This window comes from Akanthomyces muscarius, chromosome 2 (genome assembly GCF_028009165.1).
Source record: "Akanthomyces muscarius strain Ve6 chromosome 2, whole genome shotgun sequence".
In the NCBI taxonomy this organism is placed as follows: domain Eukaryota; kingdom Fungi; phylum Ascomycota; class Sordariomycetes; order Hypocreales; family Cordycipitaceae; genus Akanthomyces; species Akanthomyces muscarius.
The window spans coordinates 4,454,390-4,465,573 of record NC_079242.1 but is presented as its reverse complement, the minus strand read 5'-3'; the positions used below and the strand labels follow the sequence as shown (position 1 = coordinate 4,465,573).

The 11,184-nt window shown below is 54.9% G+C and overlaps 3 protein-coding genes across 3 annotated transcripts; 1 reads left to right on the top strand and 2 right to left on the bottom strand.

The window, feature by feature from the left end:
• Positions 1–6,133: 6,133 nt before the first annotated feature.
• LMH87_004604 (uncharacterized protein) lies at positions 6,134–7,196 on the bottom strand (the record flags this gene model as incomplete). Its single annotated transcript, XM_056195850.1, has 2 exons — positions 6,134–6,225; positions 6,317–7,196. The coding sequence occupies 2 exons, from the start codon at positions 7,194–7,196 to the stop codon at positions 6,134–6,136; spliced, it is 972 nt and encodes a 323-aa protein (XP_056049438.1).
• A 355-nt stretch (positions 7,197–7,551) lies between these two features.
• LMH87_004603 (uncharacterized protein) lies at positions 7,552–9,061 on the top strand (the record flags this gene model as incomplete). The annotated part of the gene is made up of 3 exons (XM_056195849.1): positions 7,552–7,581; positions 7,654–7,843; positions 8,061–9,061. 3 exons carry the CDS (start codon positions 7,552–7,554, stop codon positions 9,059–9,061), a joined length of 1,221 nt encoding a protein of 406 aa, XP_056049437.1.
• A 655-nt stretch (positions 9,062–9,716) lies between these two features.
• On the bottom strand, positions 9,717–10,884 carry LMH87_004602 (uncharacterized protein; the record flags this gene model as incomplete). Its single annotated transcript, XM_056195848.1, has 2 exons — positions 9,717–10,437; positions 10,487–10,884. 2 exons carry the CDS (start codon positions 10,882–10,884, stop codon positions 9,717–9,719), a joined length of 1,119 nt encoding a protein of 372 aa, XP_056049436.1.
• Between the last annotated feature and the right edge of the window lie 300 nt (positions 10,885–11,184).

Sequence of the window (11,184 nt, the reverse complement as noted above, 5' to 3'; positions counted from 1 at the left end):
GGGAATTTGATAACTGTACAAGTACGGACGCTGCAGAAGTTACAAACACATGCGTATTAATCCAGACGAGTGTAGTGGACACGCAGGAGGGCTACTCGCGACGTCAGGTTTCTGGAAGGAAAATTTTGGGCGTCAAGTATGAGCAAGACGACAAGTGAGCCACACTCTCGGGGATCAACCTGGTACGCAGGGGAGGGGGGTGTCTGTAAGGACCGGTAACAGTGGGAAGCTGATTTGAGTTAGGAATTCCAGGTCCAAAGGGGGAAAGGGGCAAGATAGGTTGAAGACAAAGTTCTCGGCTGAGCATAGTCTACTGGTACTTGATCTGCATAAAAGCAGGCATTATGAGCCCGCTAGGCGCATCTCGAGGATGGCCCGGCCTAGAAGCAGAGGCCTCGAGGCTTGACTGCAGGCACACCTGCAAGAGGCCTGGCCACAAGAAAAACGGGGGCTTAACTGCCCTGACATTCAGATACTCAAAAGGACCGAAGGGAATATTGCTGCTGCCAACATGGGTAAGGGTTTTGGGGGAAGCCCATGTGGAGGTTGCGGAACCCATAAGCGTTTATGCGCGACTTGTCAACGACGGCGGCCATGGCTGATACCCACTCGAGTCAGTGAACAAGGGAAGGTGTCGGTGTCGGAGTTGTGACCTGGACCATTCAATGAATAAGGCTTCAGAGACAAGCCACTAGAGAGTGGATTCGTCCCAACAATGGCGAGCAGGCTGCCGATACCAATTCAACGGCCAATTAAGAAGGCATGGGCAGATGTGTAAGTGCAGCTGAAGACGGTTGCTGTTTTCCTGTTTTGACGAGGGGACTTGCAGCTAGTGGCTGAGACTTGCATCAAGCTAGAGCGATGTATGCGAGCAGGAGTTTTGCTAGGGGGTTTGGCGTGCTTGACTCGAGGAGGCTGCGGCTTTGACCGAGCTGCAATGCATGGAATGCGATGTTGAATGCGACGTAAAAGTCAGGACAAGGCTTGTTTCATGAATACATACAGCCGAGCGGTGTTTCGCGAGCGAGGCGAGTTACAACACCCGGCCGAAAGTTGCGTCTTGGCCGGGGCCGCAGGCTGCATGCACGGGCGATCCGGCACCTGCAAAGATGGAAATTGGAGAACCCCGAGTCCTGTCCTAGCCGAGAGGCCGTCTGGTGATGAGCGAGAGAGCACGCGGCCATGGATTGACCAGGTTGACCTTGGCTGGAATAGGCGATGATTGGCAGTGTAGCGCCAGGTCCGAGGTGAGTGCTGTGGCCGGTGTAGCTGAGCGGGATGCTACTCTGCGTGCGACGCGGCGAGAAGCCCACAACGCCCACTGGAGGGACGCGAGGATAAACTTTGTCTTGTACCAGTATTGCGTCGACGCAGCGGACAAGACCAGGCTGGGTTGTGGCTGACGTCTGCCTGGCAGCGACTCCCGCGCCAACGACACACCCCCCACGAGGGGATAAAGTTTACTGAAAGCAGGGTGTGAGTGTGTCCCCGCTGGAGACAGGCGCCGCCACCTACCTAAGCAGGCCTGCTCATTTCCTGACGAAGTCGGCAGGTCCCTGTGTGTGATTGATGGTCCTGCTACTGCTGTTGGCTTCTCGCGATGCTGTCCGCCCCAAGGAGGCCAAGGTGTCCAGCGTCTCAGCAGACGGCTGCGACTCAAGACGACCGCCGCAGGCAGCCGCAGATAAAGGGCTATCGAGGCGAAAAGGGGCAGATTCTGGCTCAGAGCGAGTCGCGGAACTGGTATACGACGTTACGCCAGCATCATCTAGTGGCCCGAGTGGCACGGCGACTTGCACTTGGCGACGGCCTGGCGTGAATGCGTGCTGTGCTAACGATGGGCTCTAGAACGAGCCGGGTCATGCGCCTCTTGGATGGACACAACGAAAAGACAGAATGCATAGACGAAAGCAAAAGCCATTGTGGAAAGATTTGCGGTGCTGTGGAGGCCAATTGTTGTTGAGAGGAGGACAAGTCGCAGCCAGAGCGGCAGCCCAAGGCCGCTGCCTGACCATGGCGCGCCCCAGGAACTGCCCAACGGGGGAAGGCACCGCCTGTAACTTCACCAGGCTGCTTTTTAGCGGTGCTTATAGTGGACCAGGGCAGTTGGGTGGGGAGCCTGTCACGGGCTGTCAGTGTCCATGTCAACTGTCCTGTCCGCCGGGTGTCTCGTCATGACTGGTCAAGGCCTGGCTGCTAGCCAAGTGCCTTGCATTTGGAAACATTTTGCTCCAAAACACATGCTACCTTATTATTAGCACTTCTAATTATTACATACCTAGGTACCTACCAGCTGTCAGTGCCAAATGACTCTCTGTCCGCTAAAAAAATTGCCCGTCAACCCGCTAAACCCTAGCTTAATCAATGCAACACCCACTGTGAGTACCAAGCAGTCAACAGTGCGCCCCGCCCCGCCTGGCCCCGTGGGTTCGTGCGCTCGCCTCACTTTACTTGCCTGCCAAGCCTATTTTTCAAGCAGCATTCACTCTCGCAGACTGCAAGGCAGCGCCCTCAAAATAGCACCGCATGACACGCTTCTCTATTCCTCAAACTCGCCATACTGATACGGAGAAATCTTTTTGTCATCTACCCTGACTTCCCTTGAATCAGCTCTCCGCGGCTTCAATCAACTCAAATCAACGGAAGCCCAGGATGCCGCCGAGCCAAGCCCGTTTGTCTACGCGAGCATGTAGTAGCCAGTCAGCCCAACATTGGGCATCTTTATGCACGTTACGGAAATGACGGAATCGACTGCAACAGTTGCATTGATATCGCTACAATCTTTCACATGCTCAGTTTAATGCCTTTCCATGTTGTGACAGAACAATGATCAGGCCAGGCGCTTGGGGGGTGATGATCGGGATCTTGGCGCTACCTATCACGGCCCGGCCTATAACACTGATCCAAGAAACAATATCAAGCCATTCGTCTACTTACAAACTTACCAGTCGCTGGTGGATGATGCACACGAGGCTGCCGAGGCCTACGCATTACAGAGAGCAAACTCTAACTTACATGCTTGCGGCATCGAAATGATACATCATGCAACCAAAAGAATTGCGTATCCACTGACGGCGACAACTACAGCTCTTTGCCGGCCGGCGTAAATATATTGAGCAACGGTCTCTTTTGTAACTGGACCTCGAAATGAAAACAACGTCGGTTTATAACCGAGCTTATGCAACAAGCATTGAACGCCTGGTTGGTATCCATCACGAAAACAAAACGGCAGCCTTGTTGCAGCAACCCATGCATCGTCATGCGGCGTACTGAAGGGTCCCTCCCGCCTCAGGCCATGTTTCTCCTGCATTGCAAGGCAAATACATTTCGGACAATCCTTACGCTTTTGGACAATCGACCGGACACTCAGAGACGCCACTTTCCGTAGGAGATCATGTTCGATCATCAAGACTTGCCCCGCGAACTTCGTTTAATTTGAAACCTCAACTGCGCACTCCGTGACTACTAGGATAGGACCTCAGCAAGGACGATGGCTTACAGTAGTACAGTAATAAGCGGACAGTTGCAGACAAAACACATATTCAGGGCGAATGCCTGCATGTGGCTTCCTCACTCCGCATGCCAAGGTCGAGGCTGCGCGTATTTGTACTCCTGTGAGGGGCTTGGCGTGCAACACTTCAATCATCATTCTCACAAAAGGCCGTTCTGCTAATTTGACACTTCAAAGACCGCATTATACAGAATGAGGACAAGGCGACAGGATCGTCATTAAACGTTTGATACGCGACGATCTGTTGCACTGCCTCAAATTTGCTGCTCTCCACGGACTAGCTGCACTTGGCGCTGGCATGTTCCGCCGTGGGAGGCTGAATTATCCTAGATTTCAACGATTTTCGATCAGCTTCCCGACGTGGCTAGCAAACGACTCTCAATAACGGTAGCTTGGTGGCGCTCAGCAAATTAGTTCCCTGCCCACCCCTGCAAATTGCTAACTGCCGCGTTTCATTGACAGGGTCAAAATCGAAGAAGCATCGCTTTGCTGCTGGAATTTTGGAAACGTGTCGACGTGTTCTTATCAGCAGCCTTGTTCGCTAAACTTCGGGCTACGGACCTTGGTGTATGCTGTCGCGGACCGCTGCCTGCCGGCCCCGTCCACTTATAACCCTTGGTTGAGGCTGCTTCCACTCTCCCCGCGACAGGGTAACCTCAAAAATCCCGGACGCTGTCTTCACAAGTGTAAATTATACTAATGGAAGAATGCGAAACATGGTAGCAAGTACAACAGCGAGAGTTCAACCTTCCACGCACTGACCCAGTGAATGAGATGTGACTCGGAATCGCATTCTGCAGCTGAACCAACGGGCTTACAAGGCCGACTGAGCTTCTGAAAGACATTATTCTGTACACTTATGGCGCCTTTTTGAGCAAGCAGAAGCAGTGAGATATCAGTAGCTTCCGAGGCCAGTAGCTTCCGAGGCCATGAGGCCCAAGGGGGCCTTGCGGCACACTAAGCCGAGTGTTTGCTAAAGTGCCTTAATTTGTTCAGGCTGCCTCGTGGCGGAACGTGACACAAGCTCTCTTGTATATATCCCCACGAGACAGCAGTCTTCGCTCGAAGCTAACCACTTTGAGTAATGTGAAATATTAATCAAGCCGCTGGCTAGGGCTGCCACCATGCAGATGCTTGTGCCGTGCCGGATAAGTTGCCAGACTGGCAAGACTCTGTCGAGAGCCACATCGTCATGCCGGTCGTTCTGCGCCATTCAACAGGTTTGACTAATTAGACGTATGAAGAGTGAATTGCGACCCAGCAGTGTCCATAAATCCTTTGGACAAAGACGTGTCCGTGCATAAAAAGTCCCCGTCATGTTTATGCCGACAGTGCATGGGCGGACTGAGGACCCTGATTCAGATCGGGTTAAGGTTAATCTGCAACATGACACCGACGGACGGGCCTTCATACTCTCGTCCTGCCCAGCCTGTGAACAGACGGCTCACTCGCCGATGCTTTTGCCGTCGAACGAATTGCCGTTCCGTCGCCGAAAGACGCAGAATTGACAGGCAGGCGTCTTACACGAAACCTTTATTCACGAGGTGCGTTGATCTGCGCCAGGGATGGGGCACACTAAATAGCTACCTAGCGACTCGCGACAGCACTAACAGGGTTCATGCCACGAGCCCGGCCATCGCGGGCTACCTACCCAGAGTGAGACAAGATGCCAGTGCAGATACCGAATGGCCGGATGCGCTTGACACGTAACTTAGTTACTCAACGTCACAGTTTATCGGTAAGCCGACATATCCGCCAGGGTAGGTGACATGTGAGTCTTTTATGCTACTCGAGACCGAGGCTGGCCACGGTGAGGCCATGCTTATTTACCTCTCCACCTCTGTACATCGACCCATGGTCCGGAACTTTTTTTTTTTTTTTGTGATTGACGTTTGAGCGGAGAGCAGAGCGAAACATTTATTTCTATGAAATTTAGCCCATGTACGGGACGCTGGCACCCTGCAGCACCATGCGCTTCGGGAATTGGCACCCTGGTGTGCCGCACGCCACTCTGACTAGTTAGCCCTGTCAGTACTTATGTTCTTCAGCTTCTTAATTGAGTGAGGCGCCTGCAGTTCGGTGCTTCCCCATCGATGAACTCGTATGGACCTTCCCTTCCTCGCTTAGCACGACTGCGGGTGACTGAGCAGGGGAGCAGCCGGATGAGAATTCGGCACAGAACATCTTGGGACGAGAAATCAATTCCCATGCTCCCTTATCTCGACAGGCTACCTACCCCCCCGGTCGCCGGCTAGGCAGGAGCAGCATCGACCCCAGGCTAGGTCCCTTTGCACACTATATTGTCACGAGGCTTGAACTAGTTCGCATCCTACCTAACAACCGGCTTCATCCGACGGAGTGGGTGAGATTGTGGAGGGGAGGGGGGTGGGATCACGATGTGAAGGGGAAAAAAATCGCTTTCTTTGTTTATAACTACATTTGATGGTGATGCATGTAGCAGAAATGATAATGTACATGGGTGCCGGGTGACTAAAAGCGGCACTTCCGGTCGCATCGTGGCGTCCAGGACACCCAATTGATGCGGCGAAGAATGACAACAACTGCCTTGCTATAAGCCGTATCCAATGGTGGGAAATACGCTGTCTGAACCTGTTTCTTCTTCTATCGCTTGACCCAGGCAGGGCTCTTGCGAGCCTTGACGTGACCGTGCAACTTTCTCTCTACCTTTCTGGGATCACGCGTGATACAGCCGGCTGCAGACGGAGAAAAAAAAAGACGTGTTAGCAAACAAAAGTCTCTCTAGTACGGTACCGCAATGACACAAGCCGGAAATATGTTGCTTACCTTTTCGTAGAGCGGGCTTGAGTGCTGGCTCGTGTGCCAGCAGGCCCTTGGCGACGGCCATTGTCATGGCCTCAGCCTGACCCGTGGTTCCGCCTCCCTCCACCAGGGCCCAGATGTTGTACTTGTCGAGGCGGCCCGTGGACATGAGGGCCCAGACGGCGCTCTCGCGGTCGTGGACGCGGCCAAACGCCTCGCTCAGGGTCTTGCCGTTGACGAGAATCTCGCCGGTGCCCTCGACGACAAAGGCGCGGGCCGTCGAAGTCTTCCTGCGGCCGACGCCGACGGCGCGCCCGAAACGGTCCACGGTGAGCGGGCGGGCAACGTTGAGCAGCGCGTTGACGGGCTTGGTGAAGCGGGCGACGGCGGCCTTGACCTCGTCGGGCGCTAGCGAGGGCTCGATGCAGTGCAGGCGGCGCACCACGCGCATCACCTGCGAAAAGTGCGACGCCTTGATGCTCTCGCCGAGCTCGCGCCGCATGGCCTCGAGCTTGAGCCATGGCATCTGTGCCGCCTCGGCCGATGGTAGCGTCGGCAGGTGGTTGTGCCGCGCGAGCAGTCGCGCCAGCTGGATGTGCAGGTCGTTGAACTGCGGCGTCCGGGAAAAGTACGACGGCGTCGCGGGCACGGCGCGCGCGTGCGTCACGCCGCGATGCGGGATCCGGATGGCCTCGAGCTGCGACTTGAGGTCGGTGTTGTTGTCGAAGCTCGAGGTGGTGTCTTCGCTGCTCGGCGTCGTCGTCGTCGTCGTCGTCGCGAGCGTTCTGACGGCTAGGGGTGTTGAAGGGGAAGCTCGTCTCGCCACGGCCGTGGGTAGCCATTGCGAGCCCAGGGCGGGCTTCTTGCACCGCAATTGGCGCAGGCTCGCGCTGACACTGGCCATTGTTGCGTCGACTTTGGCAATTTGCGTAAAATTCGTGTCGCCGCTGCGCTCTCGCTCTCCTAAAGATTTGAAGTCGGACGTTGCTCAAAAACCCTTTGTCTGGCTGGCCTAGCTTCGGCGCCACATCACGTGGAGATTAGATACATTGCTGCAGGCCGGCGGTGCCTTCGCAGCCACTCACCAGCCACCGTTTGCTGTTGCTGTAGGAGCCACCGCACGCGGGGCTAAAATTATCCCACCATAAAAATTTCCTCAACCTCTGCGGGTCGAGGGCAGCTTTTCCTCCTGAAAGTCTCCTCAGCTTCATTTCTCAACCACATCACCAGTCGTTAATCAACTGAGATATACAGTCAAAATGGCTTTTGGAACCCTTTTCGCCAGCGAGGTAAGGCCAACTGCCTGATTGAACTCTTTTTCCTTCCAAAATTCGAGTCGCTGACAGCTCTGCTCCCTCCAGGGCAACCCCCGCTCCATCGCCATCAAGGCCGTCGCCAAGGCCAATGGCCTCGATGTCAAGGTCACGACCGTCGACTTGTCTGTTGCTCGCACTCCTGAGCACCTGACTGGCAGCCCTATCGGCCGCGTTCCTGCCTTCGTCGGCGAGGACGGCTTCACCCTCCACGAGGCTGTCGCCATCGCCATCTACTGTACGTGACTCAGATTTCGTTTTTGCAAGCTCTGCCCCCTCATCTCGCGGCCCAACTTGGGCCGTCTCTTTGTGTGATGACTTAGCCTTTTATTTATACAGTTATCCCTGTCTGAAAAACTTTTTCGTGTGGATATCGCCTAACTTCTGACATTTTGCTCTTCAAATACTCTTGTTTGCTCGTTTCCATTGGCAGCACAAATGCTAACATGAAACAGTCACCTCCCAGAACGAGAAGACCACTCTTCTCGGCAAGACCAAGCAGGATTACGCTTCCATCCTCAAGTGGATGTCCTACTTCAACACCGATCTCCTCAACGCCCTTGCCGGCCAGTACCTTCCCCTCCTCGGCCGTGCTACCTACAACAAGCAGGCTGTCAATGACGCCGCTAAGGAGTCTGAGAAGACCGTTGCTGTCGTCGAGAAGTACCTCCTTGAGCACACCTACCTCGTTGGTGACCGTCTGACTCTCGCCGATCTCTTCTCCGCTGGCATCATCAGCCGCGGCTTCGAGTTCTTCTACGACACCAAGTGGCGCCAGGCCCACCCTGCCACCACCCGTTGGTACGAGACCATTGTCAACCAGCCCATCTACTCCGACATTGTCGGCAAGGTTCAGCTCATTGACAAGGTTGCTCTCCCCAACGTTGCCCCTAAGAAGGCTGAGGCTCCCAAGGCCGCCCCCGCTGCTGCCGCTGTCCCTGCTGCTACTGAGGATGCCCCTGCTCCCAAGCCCAAGCACCCTTGCGAGGCTCTTGGCAAGCCCAGCTTCGCCCTTGACGACTTCAAGCGCTATTACTCCAACAACGATACCCCCGTTGCCATGAAGTACTTCTGGGAGACCGTTCCCTTCGATGAGTTCTCCATCTGGAAGGTTGACTACAAGTACAACGACGAGCTCACCCTCACCTTCATGTCCAACAACCTGATTGGTGGCTTCAACACCCGTCTCGAGGGCTCCCGCAAGTACGTCTTCGGTACCGCCTCCGTCTATGGCCAGAACAACGACTCCGTCATCCAGGGTGCTTTCGTCATCCGTGGCCAGGACTTCGAGCCCGTTTTCGACGTCGCCCCCGACTACGAGAGCTACAGCTTCACCAAGCTGGACCCCAAGAAGGAAGAGGACCGCGCCTTTGTCGAGGCCAACTGGGGCTGGGAGAAGCCTGTCGTTGTCAACGGCAAGGAGTACCCCCACGCCGACGGCAAGGTCTTCAAATAAACGATTTAATGAACTGGGTTGGGTAATGAGGCATACGGATCATGGGTTGATGACTGGGAAAATGAATTACGAGTTGCAGATGTGCTATTCATGATTGAAGCGCCTGCATTGTAATGACCTTTGGAATGGATGGGTACAAATATGATCCTGGTAAACACTGGTATATAGCAAATCAAAACGCATGTATGCTTTTGTGTTTAAACTGTTCCGACTCTCGAAGTCTGCATGTAAACTACTGCATGCAGTAATAACTTGTATCGTCTCACTGACCAGGAATGTCCAGACACGCTGTCAGGCTTGTGCAGCAAGGAGAAACCGTTCTCAGCGAGTAGTACCAAACTTTCCATCTATATATCATACATTGACCTTAAGTGGTAATACGACTGTCCTTGTTCTGCGCTTCACGCTGCAATCTACCCGCTGACCTCTTCAGTGCAGGTTTCGAGTAGTCGCCGACGAAGCTGCAATACCATCTGCAAATGTCAAATCCAACCATCCAGGATCTCTGCAAAAACGAGTCCATTCTCTAACCATCCGCCAGTTTTTGAGAGCCATCTATGCGCGTACCCTCTCCTTTCAGTGCTGACAAGCTCAGACCGATTCCTTGCTCGTGCTACCATCCATTCAGAGACAGCATAGCTGCTTTCCCCTTTTCTTACAACGTGTAGCCCGCCTCAAGCTTGAACGGGTTCTCTCGTATATAGCGACTTATATCCGCCTGATGCGCCAGCTCATTGATGTAATCATGCACCTGCGGCAGCACATTCGGCGTCTCGCCCGCCGGCCCGTCGTACTCTGGAATCTGCAGCAGGTTGAACGGCTCGCTGCGGGCCTTTTCCGCCGAGTCATCGACGAGCACCGTGTTGGACTGATCCCAGCGGGCGCCCCAGCGGCCGGTGCCGGTGCCGCCGTCGCTGCTCGACGCGACGGCGCGGTCCGCCCAGAGCCGTGTGAGGCGCTTGTAGCACTGCACGCGGGTGTCGTAGTCGGCCTTGGAGAGGCCGAAGCGGTCGCGGCCCCAGATGACGAGGCACAGGCGGCGCTGGTCCGGCGTCAGCAGACTGGCGACCATGCTGTGCACATTTTGCGGCCGCGCCGACGACCACACGGCCACGCGAAACGCGGACAGCAGGTAGTCCATGAAGACGCGCGCGTGCGGCCGCTCGACAAAGTGCGAGGGGCGCCGCTTGTTGGGACGGTGCAGGAGGGTCCCGTTGAGGTCCATGACGATGAGGATCCGCCGCGGGCTCGCGAGACGGAAGGGGGGAAGGCTGGCGGAGCGAAGGTAGGCCTCGGTGGGCTCGGGGACGCCGCCTGATGCTGCGCTGGGGACTGTGACTTCGTCGCGGGCAAAGAGGCTCTTTTCCGTATGGGATCTAGTATGATGGTCAGTATGGGAGTTGATGAGATGGGAAGGCTGTATACCTTATTGTCTCGGTAATTTGAATAACTGCTGGCGGGACTGATACCTTGGCCGTCTTTGCAGTCGTGGTGGCCTCAGCAGTCGCAGCAGTCGCAGCAGTCGCAGCAGTCGCAGCAGTCGCAGCAGTCGCAGCAGCCTCTCTTTCGCCCTTTTTCTGCTTCTTCGTCTGCCTTGGCGTTTTATACTTTTTGGTCTCTGTTTCTGTCACAGTGACTTGAACTTCAGAGCCGTTCTGCTCCGTCATGGTCGAAGTGACCGGCTTGGCCTTGGGCTTGCGGAACTTCCTCCTTGGTTGTTGGGCTGCGAGCCGTTTGCTGACACTCGGGTGGGCATTTTCTTTCAGAGCAACCACAACCTGTACTGACTGCTGGCTCACGGCCACGATCTCCTGAGACGCCATCTCGTAATTGAAATCTTTTGAGGGCTGTACTTGAACGTAATCGGCATAATGGCGATCCGCCGCGCTTCTGGAGTGGATGTGAGCTCTGAGAGGATGAGTGGCGGAGGGAGCTTTAGGCGAGTTGAGACACCTGGGTAGACGGGTGGATATGAGCCTTTGCAGAAGCAGCATGTAAAGTGAGCGTTCCAATGCAGGCCCAGGTGCTACGCAGGTTCAATGTTTGCGCATTATTGGTTTGAGGTTTGACCAAGTGAATGGGGTCCAATTCCTGTGCAACGAGTAAAATTGGCCCAATAAACT